The 17317-nt window shown below is 42.1% G+C and overlaps 2 protein-coding genes across 2 annotated transcripts; one reads left to right on the top strand and one right to left on the bottom strand.

Moving 5' to 3' along the window:
- Positions 1-963: 963 nt before the first annotated feature.
- Positions 964-8225, top strand: LOC124075139 (germ cell-specific gene 1-like protein). The gene is made up of 7 exons (XM_046418556.1): positions 964-1141; positions 2613-3715; positions 5449-5643; positions 5907-5966; positions 6052-6210; positions 6399-6510; positions 6707-8225. The coding sequence occupies exons 2-7, from the start codon at positions 3520-3522 to the stop codon at positions 7476-7478; spliced, it is 1494 nt and encodes a 497-aa protein (XP_046274512.1). The 5' UTR covers positions 964-1141; positions 2613-3519; the 3' UTR covers positions 7479-8225.
- Positions 8226-10565: 2340 nt separating this feature from the next.
- On the bottom strand, positions 10566-13659 carry LOC124074682 (recoverin-like). Its single transcript, XM_046417846.1, has 3 exons — positions 13114-13659; positions 11553-11664; positions 10566-10913 (listed from the first exon to the last, which is right to left on the bottom strand). Exons 1-3 carry the CDS (start codon positions 13492-13494, stop codon positions 10828-10830), a joined length of 579 nt encoding a protein of 192 aa, XP_046273802.1. The 5' UTR covers positions 13495-13659; the 3' UTR covers positions 10566-10827.
- Positions 13660-17317: the final 3658 nt, after the last annotated feature.

Genomic DNA, 17317 nt, shown 5'->3' with positions numbered 1-17317 from the left:
TAACTGAGTTTTTTTTGGTGTAAAATTTTATATTGTTTTATACTGTATGTCTTAAAACATGTTTTGAGATGATATTCAACTCTCATTTGCAGTTTAATTAACCATTTTATTTATTCATCTCTTGATTAATCCAGCAGAGTGAGTGAGTGGAGTCGGTTAATGCCAGAAGAAGAAGTGCAGGATTGACTGCTGGGATGGGAGAGCTTAGTGTCCAGAAACAGAAGGGGGGATATCGAGGATTTGTCAGTTAGTTAACTTGTGTCACATTAGGACATGATGGTCACAATCCTGACGTAAAATAACACAAACTGAATTCTTAAAAATAAAACCACCACAATGCTTTCACGTGCAGTTTTTTAAGTAAAAGTGCTGAAAGTTTGACAAGGCGTAAAAAGAAGCTGAAGTTTTAGCGAGTTCGAGGAAAAACAGGAAAAAGAACTGTCAAAAGTCAAATTAGGCAGCACTACATTAAGTTTGCTCGAAGATGGAAAAGACCCACAGCGGGAGGCCTGCCTGTGATACAATCAACTTCAAAAGTTTTTCTACCTGACAGGTAAATAACCTGATCTTTATCAAAGCAAGCAACAAAACAATTCACCTGAGGCAAAGACAAACCAGTAAGGTTCACTCAAACTGTTCCACATGTGGTCTTCCTCACTGGCTTTCCAACCACACACTCAAAGCGGTGACTGTAAAGCGATGGGATTGTCTAAAGCCAGCAGCTGTGTCCCCTCCACAGCTGCACTGGTTTGTGTTAAGAAGGGTCGAAGTTTAGGGAGCAGCAGGGACCACGAGACCACGAGACCACAGCGCTGTCACACATCCCGGTCTAAGCTGTTCCATACCATACTGTCAAATTAATCACCATAGGACCAGAGGTCAGGAGGGTCGGAGTGAGAGGAGGAGGAGGAGAGATGAAGAAAACAAGAGGGGGGGGGGGGCTGTAGGGATGGACAGAGACAGTATAGGGAGCAAAAGGGAGGGAAAGGAACAGATGGACTTGTGGGGATTAGAGGGAAATCTGGGTGGGTTTCTGACAGAAACTCACCCAAGACGGAGGAGGGAGTGACGAGGGAGAACACAGGAAAGGTGAAGAAAACCGAATCTCTGCTCGAGGAGAAGTGAAGGAAGCACAGGGAAGGTGAGTCAAATTTTTACTTCTTCTTCTTTGTCCATCATTGAAAGTTGACCATCAACAGTAGCTGGATTTCTTCCAGCCACACACACGATGGAGGAGATTTTAGCTCATCGTGATGAGATGATGCACAGGAAGTCATTAACAGAGCATTCTGCCTTTATTGTTGGTGAAGAATGACAATGACATGAAGTCAACATGGCTTTTACTCATCAAGATTCCTTCTGAAATCACTAGAAAATAATGCTGCTGTATGCTGGATCTGTTAATCCGTGAGCCTCAGCTGTTGATAACCTGGACAGGTGTGTGACGGATCGAACGATTAGATGGATGGTGGCGGATGTCAAGCAGGAGATGGTGTTTGGAAAGAAGTCATGTAGTCATGTATACTATTTGTGGAGAGGAACAGCCCGAAAAAGCCTTTATTTTCACGTTATTTTTCAGACTCTGAAGAGCAGAGGGCAGCTGACAGCACAGTGTGCACGAGAAGCAGTCAGACTGTGTGGAATAAGATGGTTTTTACTGCTGCTTAACAGAGAAACAGAAGTAAACTATACTTCTATATTGTGTACACGTTGTGTGTATTTTTCCTGATCTCCAGTGGTTTAACTTCCCACCTCGCAGCAGTGTTGTGCCGATTGAGCCTCAAAGCACGAAACGGCTTAAAAACTTTGCACTGCTTTCGTTCCTTTGGTTGTGTGCTGTTAGAACTGAAGACAAAAGGTCCAAGACGAGATGAAAGTGAGATCTACTGCCACGTTTACTGGAAGCTGCTGGTTTAAGTGGATCCTTAAATACTTGCTGAACTTTGACCTATCACACTCACCTGAATCCAAATAAACTTCAGGAAATGCAGGACGGAGAAACTCAAACCAGGGACACTGCAGTGTGTGGTCATGTCTTACATCTTGTATAGGGTGGAGGTTGTGGTGTGAGCAGCAGCTTCAGTGCTGTCTTCGTCCACACAGGACATGTTCAGGCACACTGCTGATTGTAGGTCAGCCGCCCAGCACACAATTACTCTAAATGCCGCAGACTGAATAGAAACAGTGGACGAAGCCACCGTGACCCCACGTCGGTCAGTGGACTGCTGTCAAGACGCCTCCTGTTTGTCTCCAACAAGTTGCGTTTATATACAATTCATTTACAATAGTAAATACGTTTAGAAGGGAAATGCAAACCAAGTTTATTTGTCTGTAAATAGAAACAGAATCTCAAACTGAAATTCATGATTGGAAGCCAAAACACTCCCCAAACTTCAGTGCTGTAAAAATGCTTTGTTTTAGATTAAAATATTCATATTCAAGTTTTATTGATTTAGGACAATGTTAGCAACACAGACTACACACAATACACAACACACAGTGATGGCACAACAGTACGACTTGAACAAAGAGTTCTGTGGTAGACGTGACTCAACTGCTCCCAACAACTCTTAATCCAGATGCTTGCCTCTGTCTCTTGTCTTTACTTTTAGGTGGTCGTCCGTACAAAGACAGAGATGAGAGTCAGTGGGCATTAATCTCATCCACCTAACCCTGCAAGATTAACACAGATTAGCAGGTCCAGAGGTAGGCCTCAGATAAAGGACTAATCGCCCCTTTGCGAGCTCAATCCTCTCCCAGAGAGGTGGGGAACAGGTTGAGGAACGGGATGTGCCCTGAGAGCGGGACTGATTAGTTTCAAAATCCGCATGATAAGATTTAGACGTTTATCTTCGCCCAAGAGGGAAGCAGCAGAATCAGAAGAACCGAGAAGGAAACGAGACGTGATGGCGGTGGAGACATGGGACAGTGCGGCAGCTCGGTGAGAGGAAATGCGGTGAGCCAAACGCCCTGCTTGGCTCGTGCTGTGACCACAAGAAGAAAGGAAGTTTGAATCTGATGAACTACTTTTTTTTCTGCAGAGGAGTCCAACCTCTGGCCTGCACATCTGTCTCCTGTCTTACTCACTGAAAGTGATTAAATCCCTCATCTTTCTCCACTCTGCTGTCCTCTGACCTCCGCCCGCTGACTGGTCTCCTTCCTCGAACCCCTCCCTCCCTCCTGCATCTCTCCACCCAGCCCTCTTTTCAGATTCCCCTCTGGCCTTTGTTCCACTTCTCATACATCCCTAATCCCTGCTCTCTCTCTCTCGCTTTCTTCCATTCTACCATCCTCCATGAATCAATCACCACAGCAACCCGCCACACCCAACTCAGCGGATTCCCATCTGGACTTTTCACCGTGGTGTCACGGAAACCTCCTGGCTCCTATGATCCTCATCCTGATTGGTCAACAGAACCCGTCGGGCTGTTGGTGCCACTTTTGAATCAGGTTGAAGCACGCTCTTTGGTCATAACTGGTCTCATTTCTCTCTGGGTTTCTTTGAGTCGACAAGCAGCCATGCTGGAGAACATGTCCAGACGCAATCGTTCCCTGCTGTCCCTTTCCCTCACCTCATTGGCCCTAACGCTGTCCGTCTCGGCTTTCTGCACCTCCTATTGGTGTGAGGGAACACACAAAGTGGTGAAGCCTCTCTGCCTGTCACCCGTCAAGATGAAGAACTGCGGCCAGAACAACAGCCAGCCGTACACCACAGGTGAGGGTGAAGGACAACACCAACAAAAATGTTTTCCGTTTCAGTATGGCTGCCCCAGTACTGACAAAATCAAAGAGGTATTGATTTGCAAGCCTAAAATTCCATAGTAAAACTGGGTTAAAGTTAATAAAAAGGTGAAAGACTGGTAGACATCTTGATTATAAACAACCTTTGTTTCAACACCATTTCAGTGGTCACATTTAAGCATGTAATAAGCAAAACTGGTCACAGAACACAACAGTGTTATGCAGAGCTGGAAGAAGTTTTAGCATCAAAACATACCAAAAGTACAATAAGAAAAAGTATCTATTATGCAGAATGGCATATTACAGAATAATTTATATCGCATCACTGGATCATATGCACAACTATACTTAACAACAAACATGGTTATTGTTAGTGCTAGCGTCTGTCAAGCTAACACATTAGCATTGGGAAATTTTTGCTGCATTGCCATTCTTAGGCAGACAAATACCTAGGCAGACAGGCAGGTAGAGAGACAGGTATGTAGGCAGACAGGCAGGTAGAGAGACAGGTACGTAGGCAGACAGGTACGTGGGCAGACTGGCAGGTAGGCAGACAGGTACGTGGGCAGACTGGCAGGTAGGTAGGCGTATGTATCCCACAGACTATGAGTATTTTGACTGATATCTTGATTGACTGATTTGTTTTTGGATTTGAATGATGATTTAAAAACATTCACCAAAAATAACAAATCAAGAAATTGCTACTCATCAATTAAGAGTGAAGAAGTATCCCCGTATCACATGCAGGGAAAAGTAATTATGATCACCCTTTAAAATGTGTTATTAGGTTACAGTCACATTGTGAATCATTATATGATTGTGATTGTGAGGTCTGTTATTTTCAGTGTTTGATTTTGCAGAATTTCAAAAGCGTTCAGATTACATTACATTTTTGTAATTCAGTGGATTATATTACTAATTAAATGTAATGAAAACAAGTAAAGTAATCGAACCCAAATCTGGTCCCACGCATGTCCGTATCCACCATGAAAAGGTGTTGCCACCTCAGTTCTGTCTGGGGACATGCAACCAACATGATAAAATAATCCCTCACTGATCCTTTCAGCATCATGATAATTATGAAAGTGGCAGAGTAACTACATGAATATTTCCAAAAATGCTTCTTGTTAAATACTAGTGCAGGATTTTTTTATACAATATTTTTCTTTCACCCCATATTCAAGTATTTTACACTTGACTTGACTGGCAGAGATTCACGTAATCCCGGCTTTGTTGCTAATCTCGGAACTTTGTATCCGCGGCTGCATGTTATCTCGATTCACTCACCCGCTGTCTCATCTTGAAGCACTAAGCCTGTTTGTTTCCACGTCGAATTCAATTTTCACGACGTAGAAAATGACAGATTACCCAAAGAGCTGTGTTTCAGGGACGGCTTGCATTACACGATTTATGTCAGCGATTTTTCACCTCGCTGGCTTCAGAAGAGGATCACAAGCCTCAACACTCATCTTAGATTTCCTTCACTTTCCCTTAAATTTTCTCCTCCCCATCATTTTCAACTCCACCTCCTCTTTCTTTTTCTGTCTCTCTTTTACTCCTCATTCTTACCCTCTCTCGTCTGTTTTTGTCCCTCCACATATGTTTTAATCCCCTCCTCCACCTCCTCGTTTTGCTCCCTTCCTCTTTATTTCTCTGCTCAGTTTTCTCTCTGTTTCACTTTTCTGTGTCCCATCCTTCTCCACCCAGAGGCCCCCACCCCGGACCCGAGGAACCCGGTGTCCAACGTGACGCTCTCTCCTCTGCAGAAGGAGGAGCTGGCCAGGATAAAGAGGAAGCAGCTGGCCAACGCCGTCCACTACATCTGGGAGACGGGCGAAGACAAGTACATGCTGCGTTACTTCCACACCGGCTTCTGGCTGTCCTGTGAGAAGCACAACGAAGGTTGGTGATGGGAACAAAAACATGGACGATGACGGGGATCCAGCAGTTAAAGACATCTTGTTTAAAGTGAACTGTGGCTCTTACATCAAAGTACTATTCAATAAAAAATTCAAAAATCAATCAATTCAAATATTGAAGATTCAATGCAATTTATTTGAAGACAGAAATGTATTACTTTAATCCAGTCTACATAACTCAGATGAGCTGCTTGAGCCGAATGTCAGGATGTTCGTACATGAACTCTGTTGTGACTGTTGTCCCAGGTAATGATCAGGAAGAAAAGTGTCGCAGTTTCATCGAACTGACTCCAGGAGAGACACAAGGTTGGTACAACACAACAGCAAATGAAACTGTGAAAAATTCACTGCTCACTCTCTGCATGTTTTCTATTCGCCCTCGTGCCTCCAGGTGTCCTCTGGCTTTCGGTCATCAGTGAGTTCATGTACATCGGTCTTCTGGCCATGGGCTTCCTGCTGATGTGTGTGGAAGCGATTTGTCTCTGTGCCAAGAGGGAGATGAACGCCCTCAAGATCAACGCCTTTGCTGCCATGTGCACGGTCCTCTCAGGTGGGGCACACAGTTGGCACAAAATGTTGGTAAAACTCTTTTAGCAATTATTACTTACACACTGGCAATCCCAAATATCAACAAGGGAAAGGGATGTTTGAATCATGTGTGGGCACATGGGTATTCACTTGTTTGTAGTAAAGTGATGATAGACGGTGGTGACTTTCTGTCTTTTCGTCCTCTGCCAGGTATGATGGGGATGGTAGCCCACATGATGTACACCACAGTGTTTCAGATGACTGTGAGCATCGGGCCCAAAGACTGGAGACCACAGACGTGGGACTATGGATGGTCTTTTGCGTAAGTGTGCTTCAATTTATAGAGTCCAAAGTGGAGAAAGCTTCGAGCACAGTTCTGAGACAATGGTGCATCTTTCAAATAAGCTGTGGCCATCCTGTTACCTACTGAGCTATCGGCTAACATTAGCACATTAGTTCATTATGTTCATTTGTTAGTTTGCCTGCATGATCAAATCTCTTCTTCCTCTACGTGCCAGCATGGCGTGGCTGTCGTTCAGCTGCTGCATGGCAGCCGCCGTGGCCACCCTCAACTCCTACACCAAGACCATCATCGAAATGAAGCACCGGGCCCGGGTGAGGCTGGAGGAGATCCGCGCTGCTGCCCGCGCCCCCTCCTATGAGGAGGTCGTCCGCGCTGGTGGTGGAGGTGTTTACTCTGTCAGTCAGCTGATTCAGCTTGGCCAACAGGGGGCGCTCATGGACCCTCTGTGGCCCAGAGGAGTGGGACCAGCTGTCGGACATTTGGCGTGTGGCGCTGGGGGAGCTCTTCTTGTTGGCGGGGGAAGTATTGGAGTTGGAGGGATGGGTGCTGTGGGCATGGGAATGGGAGGAGTTGGAATGGGAGGAATAGGAGCAGGAGCAGTTGGTGTTGGAGGAAATGGAGTTGGAATGGGAATGGGAGCAGCAGGAGGAGTTGGGGGAATCGGCATAGGAGGGAGTGGAAATGTAATAGGAGGATTGGGAATGGGAGCAGCAGGAGGAGTTGGGGGAATCGGCATAGGAGGGAGTGGAAATGTAATAGGAGGATTGGGAATGGGAGCAGCAGGAGGAGTTGGGGGAATGGGTTTTGGGACAGTGGGAACACTGGGCGGAGTGGGAGGAGCTGGAGTGGGAGGGGGGAGGCTGGTAGACCATCACGGTGTGGTTATCGTGGAGGGATGTGGCACTGAGGGATGTGAAGACTGTGAACGGGAGATGGACGAGATAGATTACACTCTGCAGGAGGAGAGAGAGGACTCACTCTGCTGAGACTTTGGAGGTCGGAGAACAAACATCTTAGCAGGATTGACTCTACTCTTCGTATTTGATCCGATGCATTCCAGGACCTGAACACATACCTTCAAAAACCTCTACTGTTTTTTTTGTATATGCCGTTTCCAGCAGCAATTGTAGCATCTCTATGCTGTTTTCAAGCTGTGTCATTTGCCTGCTTGGGGACAGAAAGATGCACAGCTCCAACACAGTGTTGGTTTACCACGGTGTTACAGCTAAAAGGTTAGCAGAGAATCACCTTCTTCCACCTCCAGCAGACACAAAACATTCATCATCATCCCACTGCAGTCGTGTTTCTGGCCATCAGATGAGTGTAAGTCCAACAATCAGCGTCCTTTTAGCTCTGCTTTGGCTTCCACCAACAGAAAGACCTTCTGGTTCTCGTTGATTCTGGTCTCTATCAGTTATGTTTAACATGCATAACATAACATGAACTGTTAATGACTGTTTTTTTGCTAGCATTTGGATTGACCTGGAGGCTGAATGCTGAAAAAATGATTGCTTCTTTTTCAGTGAAGCTGTAATCCTATAATATTTTTTAGTTATGTTAAAAGGACAATAATGTGGCGATGTCAGTGTGTGTCTACTATGATTTTATATTCTGTTGAAATCCTGCCAATACTCTGCTTGCATTACTATTACTGGCATTTTCTTTTGTTACGAAGTTGTTATATGACATCAAATTTTGCAACAAACAGATCAAAAATTACCAAAAATTTAAAAATAAACTTCAGTCGTCTTTACTTGTGTAAATTCAGTCTTTCAGCGACTCGTTCTGAGAGGACGCTTTCAAATGAAAATTCAAAACTCACTGAGAGATGATAACAATACGACTGTGGCACTGACTGTGGCATGTGGTGATGTCTTTATGAATGGAAAGACCAGCGTTTGCTCCAGTGAGGTGACATCTTATCGTGTTCTCATCACTTTGTGTTGACTTTTGGGCTACTGATATCATCTTAGTCATTGCAGTGGCAAAATAAAATTGCAATATGTAGGCTGTCTAAAAAAACCTTAAGACACGTCAGTACTTATGAAAGGCTTAACACCTGGTCTTCATGGGACCATGTATTTTCTCTGTATTTATGTTCATCTACAAAGGAAAGAAAAGGAACAAAGTGAGAATCAAAGATTACAGTTACAGAGAGATTTAAGGCAGATGCTTTCAACTGCTGGACAGAAGATTATGTCAATAATCTCCCCAGTCAGGGGAATAAGAGAGAGAGAGAGACATAATAAAGGCAGTGAAGCAGAGATAAACAGGGCTGTCGGGTCAGCGTGGAAAGTAATTAAAAATGTAAATTAAGAAGTTGAATTATACAACAGTTTATGTAAGATGAGCGTCTCACATCATTCGTCACTGAGGTGATTTAGTTTGCAGATTTTTACTCAAAATCCACCCAACACGTGATGTGAAGGGTTAATTCATTTTTCAATTCATTCAGTAATTCAGATCTGTGTGTAGCAGCTCACGCATGATAAACAGGATGTTGCAGGGTTTTATTTTGCCATAAAGTTAGCTTCTCTAATTTGGAAGGAGACTGACTTCCTCTTCGTGAAACAAGTAAAACATGCTTTAAAATTCAGTTAACCTCAAAATGAAATAAGCAGCATGTGCAGATGTCTCCCAGGAAGTGCAGCAAGACAGAACGCCGGGTCTTCTCATTGTGAAGCAATATTAATCTTTAATTCAGAGACTACTGTCTGTGTTTGTCTTGTGTAACTTGAGATCATGAAACAGGCCAACTGTCACCATCTGGAGACTCTGGGAGGAACAAAGGGCTTGGCTTTTATTTTTTAGAACCACAGACCTTCCCAAAAATTAAAAGATTTTAGTTTTGGATGAAATGAAATGAGCGCTCCTGGTTCAACTCATTTTACCCGGTTCCCAAGGGCGTCCTGGTTCCTCTGGATAATCCACAGACTGTAAATTGCTCCCAGTCAGAGCTGTGGGGTATGTGGATTATCCTGTGGACAACAGTTTTTAAATGTAATTCCCTCTTTTGTTCACCAGTGATGTTGCAGACAATTAGAGATTAACCTGCGTCTTATGCTGTAAAAACAGGTCAACAAGTGGGTTAAAGCACATAAAGTCCCACCTGTGAAAAGGCTTACTGCTACTTTAAGGAGCAGAAGGAGTTACTGTACGTCAGCATACTTCATTCATGTTTTACTGTAAATGTGACACAATATTCCACAATCCCAGATCTTATTAGCAACATGACTGACCGAAAAAGAAGAAAAAAGAAGACTCCTGACACACTGATTTCTCTTACAATTTCATGGTTTTGATTTATTGAATTTGTAGTAAAGGGAAATCCAGGACCAACACTTAGTTTTACACGTTGTTGTACTTGAACAAATCTATTCTCCAGTATGGACCACTTAGCTAGAACATCAAATATGTAGGATCGTGTCACATGGATGCATTAAACACTGGAAGACACAACAACAGGAGCCCAGGTACAATCACACCTTTCTGCACTTAGATGTTGATTGAGATTTTTAAAAACATCGCAGGGTAAAATGAGAAACTGCATCATCAGCACTGGCAGCCTGGTAGAGAATAAAACTATGTAACGATACTTGAACTAATGCATGTTACATGTTAACAAATGTGTGCTTGAGTAGCTAAAACACGCCTTCATATTTTTTAAAATTAAATACTGTTAGTTTCAGAAATACTGAATAAATAAGTAAGAGCTTGGTCTAGACCTGCTTTACTTGGAAAGAGTTATGAGATAACTACTGTTGTGATTTGAAGTGAATTGAATTGCTTCATCTATTACAACTTCACTGAGGAAGCTAAACAGTTCCCAAACTTTCTCGGCACAGTTTTTTATTGATTATCAGCCGTGACGGGAAGAAACTGATAAGAAAGGATCCATGTTCAATTTTGGGAAAATAAAGTTCAGCATGAAAGAAATATCGGTTGCTTATTTTTCCTACATAAATCATAGGAATCAGCTTAGTTCCATGTCATAGTTTTCTTCTGGTCATCCACACCCTCACCACCCAATCCCCCCCCGCCCCACACACCCCATTCGCAGGGAATCTGGGAACAGGTTTTTGACTCTTATTTTATGGCCTGTATGGTAAAGAAAACTTTTCAGAGAGCACATGTATATCCTTGATAAGTATTATAAAAACTCTGGAAGTGATTCTGTGTCATTACTTGATTTTGAGCGATGGGGCTTGATCGTCACACCTGCTTTGTGTTCACATTTTGCGAAGGTGCCATCAGGTGTCACTGGATCAGCAGAGTGAAGGGTTTAAATTGAAAAGACAGGACTGGAGCGAGAGATGGAAACAATCTGTGGAGGAGTTACTTCGAAGGCTGATACTGAATCAAACGAAGAGCGTCCTCGTTGTCTAGCACTCCCTGGATAAACTCTCCTTCTGCCACTCGGTCTGCAAGAAGAAAAGGAAACGACGAAGAAAAAGTTTAGTTCAGGTAATTGAATTTAAAATAAATTTAAAACACTTCTTAAAGGTTCCAGGGGTAAAAGAGATGGGAGAGTATTGGTTCTTTTGCAGTCTTTAATCGTACCATAATGCAACATAGTGACTTCCTGGGTTGTATTTCATGTGGTATTTCTCTGCACTAATGCACATCCTTGCACAGTTTTAATGCGGGGCTGTTTTCAGTCTGAATGTGTGCCAAAGATTTTGAAAAGGCAGATGCTTTGTCAGTGGCCACGTCAGGGTACCAAGCACACAGGATTGGGTGCCAACATTTGACTTTACAACTGAGAGGATGGAAAATGCATTTCATGTTTTCAGATTTACTTTTGGTTGGTTATGGCAAAACTACAAGTCGCAGTTTATTTTTTTTGTTTGATTGTTTTTTCTTCAAATTTACCTGGTCGACAGTACCAACTTGATGCTTCTGAAAATGAAATGAACTGCTTATAGTTGATTTCTCAGCTCAATATTACGTAGGCTACACTGTTATTCATCCATCCCATTTACAGGTGGTTATGCAGTCATCTAGCAAAGATCAAGCTATATTTATTCATTCGTGCTTCCATTAACATTGTTATGTCTCACCATTCTCGCCCTTGTCAAAGTACTTCCAGAGTTTATCTGCCCTTTTCTCAGCTGTGTTTTCACTTTCAGGCAGTTGAGCCACTTCATCTTTGGGAATCAGCTTGAAAATCGCCTGTTTGGAAAAATAGAACGAAACAGAAGACACAGAGCAGTCACAGAGAGAGAAGCATTGGATGTTGCATTTGGGTAGTGATGATCCTGGATTCTTGTCTCATCATTAACCCTTTATGACTGTCGATGACTTTTATATGACTTGATCAACAGATTAGGTCATTATCTGAAGCATTTTACATGACAACAAAGACATTAAATAATCTCATCACATATGGAAAAAGAACTAGGGGGGATTGCTGGTGCTTTGAAAACTGAAACTACTAGTTCATATTTCACTCTGATTTAAAGCCTTAAAGACACAATTACGGAAAGAAATGTTTTTATTTGGACATACTTCAATAAGACTGAAGAAGGATTTGGCTTTTTTCCTTAAATCTTATTTATCAACATCTCTTAATGAGAGCCTTTTCTGGCTATTTTGCAATTCAAAATAAAGATGCAGATATATTTAGAAAAAGAAAAAAACAAATTCAGAGAAGCACATGTAAATTGGTTATGTTTAAGTAGCTAAAAACGATGGCATTAACTGTGTGTTATATGAAATTTTTCTGACGCTTGAAAAGATTTTAAGATGGAAAAATGCAGATGTTTGATTTTGAAAGATGTATCATTCAGTGTATTGTTAAGTTCTGCAAAATGTTGACCTAGAAACCAATAAGTGATCAAGTATGTGACAATCCCAAAGTCAAGTATGCAGATGATACTGTTGTTCATACTTGACTTTGATTCTCCTGATGCACATTTTCCCAACAAGTGGTCATCATAATTTACTGAAAATAGTTCAGATAAATCACTGAGCACCCCAAAATTCTCTCTGGAGGTTTAGCACTTTATTCATTTTAAACTATATATCACATGAGATGTGGCTTTTAATGCTGCAGTTAAATTTGGGGATTGAAATGGGAAATGTGTGTGTAAAAACAGTGACACGTCCAAATAACGCAACATTTTGCTAAGATTACACACCTGATCAATACATACTCCTGTGATGTGATGTGTGCCTTTTATAATCATCTGTACATATTGTAGAAATGATCTCCTTCAGAGTTCTCTCGTCAATTACAGTGAGCTTCCATTCCCTCATGCCTTTTATTATCTAACCTCTGATTCAATCATCCATCCAACTTTTCAATGCCTTAACCTACCAACACACTTCACCATCCAGTCAATCAAATTTTTAAAGTCTCCATTCTAAATGTGTACAGAGGAACCCAAATTCACTTACAAACAGTTCACTCACTGGCAAGTTCTGCAAGACCTGCAAATGTCTGACAGTTGTCTAACAGATACAATTTCTTTGCAGATGATATTGTTGTCTGTGTTTCTTTTGCACCCTGCTAATGCCTACTTGCAAGTTGCCAAACTCAGTTGTTCCTTCACACAATTCCTGAACAATTGGAAGTCATACAGTTAGCAAACTACAAGAAGTAGTTTCTCCAAAACTCACCGTGCAGATTTCCTTGACCTCTGATTTGGTAATGTATCCGTTCTTGTCCACATCAAAGAGCGAGAATGCCCACTCGAGTTTCCTGGTAGTCTTCCCTGTTGATGTCATGTGGAGAGCAATGATGTACTCCTTGAAGTCCAGTGTTCCGTCGTCGTTTGTGTCGAAAGAGCGGAAGACGTGCTGGGCGTATGTTTGGGCATCACTGTCTGGGAAGAACTTGCTGTAGATAGCCTGAAACTCCTCTTTCGTGATACGCCCTGTTGGACACTGCTTCTTGAAGTTTTCGTACCACTGGACGATCTCAGTCTCTGAGAACTTGGTGTTGAGTTTCAAATCCTCCAAGATCTCCTTGGACACTGCGCCGCTCTTGGTGTTTCCCATTGCTGGTGGTTCTGGTGATGTTTTCAAACTATGTCAAGTTGTAAATCTGTGGCCCTTGAGCTCTTCAAGGGCAGATGATGCAAAGCCTAGACCTAGGGAGATGCCTCCTCTACTCTGTCAAAGTAGTAAACAGAAGTCTACTCCTGAGGTATGTCTGCAGAATCCCTCCTGATCCTGGTGCCGGCCTACAATTCAGCCCAGAGAGGCCTATGCTGTGAAAAGAGCAGAAGCTGCTTGGTAATCTCATTAAGCCAATCAGTTATCAGTAATACCAGCAAGAGGTGTCACGGACAAGGTTCAACTGAGTTCAAGGCTGAAGTGCTTATTTTTTTAAGTGTGGTGTGGTGTCTGAGTCAGTTTCAGAAATTCTCTACCCCTTTGCTATTTTAAAATAAGCAGCGAACTGTTTTGTAGTGGACACAAGAAGGAGAGGACACTGCAGTAAAGGTGGTTACTCTTACATCAACGTCCTCTTGTACATATTTACAGTAGATGGTACTGAGGTTGTCAGAAATATAAGTATAGATAATTTTCATATTTTTGTACATGTTTAAAACAATATGATATCTTCATTTTATGGTATCAAAAGTACCCAAGCTATATGTATAAAAAATAAAGATCTACAATCAGATTTTCTGCCCAAGGCTGCATAGTTTTTAACAGTATTCCTAATGTGTTGACATTTCTTCAGTGACTCTTTTTGTACCAGCACCAGACTATTCTTTGTTCAACCACAATCAATCCTGCTTTCTTCGCACGGATCAAGTGTGGTTGAGCACTTTAAGCTTTGTGATTTCTTGCTTGATCTCTAACCTAGAATCAACTCACCCACCTTTTTCCCTGGGTTGGTTGCTTAAATTGCAGTGAGGTAAAATGTTGCTTTTCATCAACTTTAACTTTTTATGGTTTTGCAAGGGTTTGATTTTCAGCAACGGTCCAGTCGAAATGGACATCTTATAACTTCACAGGTCTAACTGCTTCTATAGGTGTCCACATGACTCAGTCAGTCTTCAGCTCAGGTGACAGTTAAGAATAACTCAAGATATTCTTTGTCCCGCTAACAAAACCACTTCAGTGCATTTAAAGTTCAACTCTGTGGACATCCTCCAGAACCAGGGCAAAATTATTTCTTTTTCTGAGGAGCAAGTGAAGCACTCTTGTGACCATAAATAAATTAACACACGGTTCAGTCATTGTCCCTCCAAGTACCATACTTTGGCATAAATGAAAACTGATGAATTCCATTGTTTAAATAAAGAACATTTAATAAATTAAAAGTGACCATCAGGTGATTAAGATTATGGAGTCATTTTAGTCTTTTCTTCAGCATGGCATCTATTCAGTCAAAAGTTCCACATGGCATGTGGCTGTGGATGGAGAGCAGAACAAGTATTGAAGGTGATGATGCAAGCATTTACACTCCAAAAAACAACAAACATGAATCTGACAAATGAAAGATGAATGCTCCCAATAGCATTAGTCAAAAGGTCATTCATAACATTCAGTTTCTCGAGGCTGAAGAATGATGATATTTGGAGTTGTTAATGTTGCGCAGCTCTGTTTGTTTCCTACCTGTCTGACCAGCTGAGGAGTCCAGGACAAGCAGTGATGCCGTCTCTGTGAGCAGCAGAGGAAATCAGCCTCCAGCCTCTCAGATAAGTCAATTAAACTGAATCTCTCTGAGGCGGAGCCACAGCAGCACCCATGTGAACACCTGAGCTTTCTGAGCTGCTGTCCTTCTTTTTTTTTATTCATGTTGTCAAGTGGTCAAGTCACATCTATTTATAAGGTGTTTTTCACAAACAGGTTTGCAGGAGGTTTGCTTCACAGAGCGATCAGGACAACAGATACGCCAAAAAAGAAGAAGGACATCGATTTCAGCTCAATGGGACAATCAGGCCTTTGGTTCATACATCATGCATTTAAGAAGATGAAAAGAAAAGAAAAGAAAAGATCAAATAAACACCAGTAAACCAACATGTAAAGCAGTTTGTGGATTTGGTCGTGTATCTGTTTGTCCTGTGGCCGTGCGGAGACATGCAGTTAGAGTGTTTTGTTGAGAGTGTTTTTGTGTAGGGTGTTTTTCCCTTATGTAGAGCCCAGAGACACTAGAAACCTTTCAGTGTAATTATATATATTTTAATAGAGAGGGAGAATAAAAATCTAACCCAACATCCTGTATCTGTCATTGAAATAAACCCAGTGTTGTACACTCTTAGACCAACTCTGCACTGTATATGTAAATGAGATGGATAAAATACGTCAGCCTACAGTATAATGTAGAGTCCAGCATGCAGTCCCGTGTACTACCAAACACCACAAACTACGACTTCAAATATGACAACAGAAAGGACACAAAGGCAGCAGTTATTTCATCAGTGTTGTACTGGATTGCAGTTCAGTAAACATGGTTTCAATTTTTATGATCACTCACATCACTCAAAGTCTATTTCCAAATGATATAACCAAAGACGGCTTTTTAACCAGCTCATGAAAGCTTCCACGGAAAGTATACGATATAGACAAAAGTATTGGGAGGGGGCTGTTCCTGAGGGTTTGGGCTCGGCCCCTGACTTCCAGTGAAGGGAAATCTTAATGCTTCAGCACACCAAGACATTTTGGACAATGCTATGCTTCCAACTTTGTGGCAACAGTTTGTTGAAGGCCCTTTTCTATTCCAGCATGAAATATTATAGATTTTACTTGACTGATCTTTATCTTAGACTTTATTCTGAAATGGGACATTTATGCATAATGATTACATTTGCATCATCACAGTCAAATCTTCACAAATCCAAAATATTAGACGTCACAATGAGAGCCAATAATCACCTCTTTGTCTCCGAAAAAAAGTAATAAAATTAATTAATTTTTTTTTTACTTATAACAGAGTATACTTGTGCACAGAGGTTTTGCTCATTTTACTTAAATTAAAGCTCAGAGTTTGTCTTCCATCACTGGATGTATTGCCTGATTACGGGTTTTAGCCGCTGTAAAAATAAACCTGATCAAGTGATGTGACAAAGTAAAAGTGAGTCCGTTCCAAAACTAAGTTGGGCTGTCACGAAGGCAAAAGACTTAAAGAGTTTAAATCCAGTGAGAGGCGGCGAGAGGCTCGGCGGTGTACAGCAGGGGGATGTTGTTTGGGCTTAACTGACTGAGTGTTGACTGCAGATCCACCATCTGCTCTGATGTCCACCAGACTACACAGAAAACATCCAGTGCAGAACAGAAGCGTCACAGGTGTTTCTACCTGAGTGACGCCCAGTGGGAAGGCAGGAAGAATAAAATGTCTGAAGTCTTCAGGGCTCGGAGGTCTCGCTGAGGGAGTGGTAGCACCACTTCTACCCTCAGTCTGCCTCTGTGGTCCTCCCTGTCCTTACCTTCCCTCATCAGACCACTTTTCCAGTCCAGTACCTGCACCCTGAACCCTGAAACCAGGAACTTCCTGCCAAACTCACCTTCTGTTTGATCCATGGACTGATGATCGTCTCTCTTTTCTCCCTCGTAATAAGTTAGTCTGTTCAGACTGCCTTCCAGGTTTACTGTGATTCAGTCCTTGAACTGTGCCAGTACACCTCTGTGGTCTGCGTTCGGCTCAGTTTGTTGTTACGATTTGACACGATGATAAGCTGCTTGTTCTTTTAGAAAGGTAAAAATATATTTCTGTTGATTTTTGGCTTTGATCTAAACTTCAGAGAACACATTCTTTTGAAGAGACCCATACACATCAGATACCCACACGTCAAAACTTAACTTTCTAAACTTTTCACTTTTTCTCATTTGCCCTGAGAGGGAAAACTAACAAGAAGTACAAATGAAT

This window comes from Scatophagus argus, chromosome 17, assembly GCF_020382885.2.
Source record: "Scatophagus argus isolate fScaArg1 chromosome 17, fScaArg1.pri, whole genome shotgun sequence".
Classification (NCBI taxonomy): Eukaryota; Metazoa; Chordata; class Actinopteri; family Scatophagidae; genus Scatophagus; species Scatophagus argus.
This window is presented reverse-complemented; position numbering and strand designations above follow the sequence as displayed.

Bases quoted from the DNA above. Each gene is read 5' to 3' on its own strand.
- LOC124075139 (XM_046418556.1), top strand. From the start codon at position 3,520: ATGCTGGAGAACATGTCCAGACGCAATCGTTCCCTGCTGTCCCTTTCC. The intron at 3,716-5,448 runs GTGAGGGTGAAG...TTCTCCACCCAG, and splicing joins CAGCCAGCCGTACACCACAG to AGGCCCCCACCCCGGACCCG. The intron at 5,967-6,051 runs GTTGGTACAACA...TCGTGCCTCCAG, and splicing joins GACTCCAGGAGAGACACAAG to GTGTCCTCTGGCTTTCGGTC.
- LOC124074682 (XM_046417846.1), bottom strand. From the start codon at position 13,494: ATGGGAAACACCAAGAGCGGCGCAGTGTCCAAGGAGATCTTGGAGGAT. The intron at 11,665-13,113 runs GTGAGTTTTGGA...TTTTCCAAACAG, and splicing joins AGGTCAAGGAAATCTGCACG to GCGATTTTCAAGCTGATTCC. The intron at 10,914-11,552 runs GTGAGACATAAC...TTCTTCTTGCAG, and splicing joins CTTTGACAAGGGCGAGAATG to ACCGAGTGGCAGAAGGAGAG.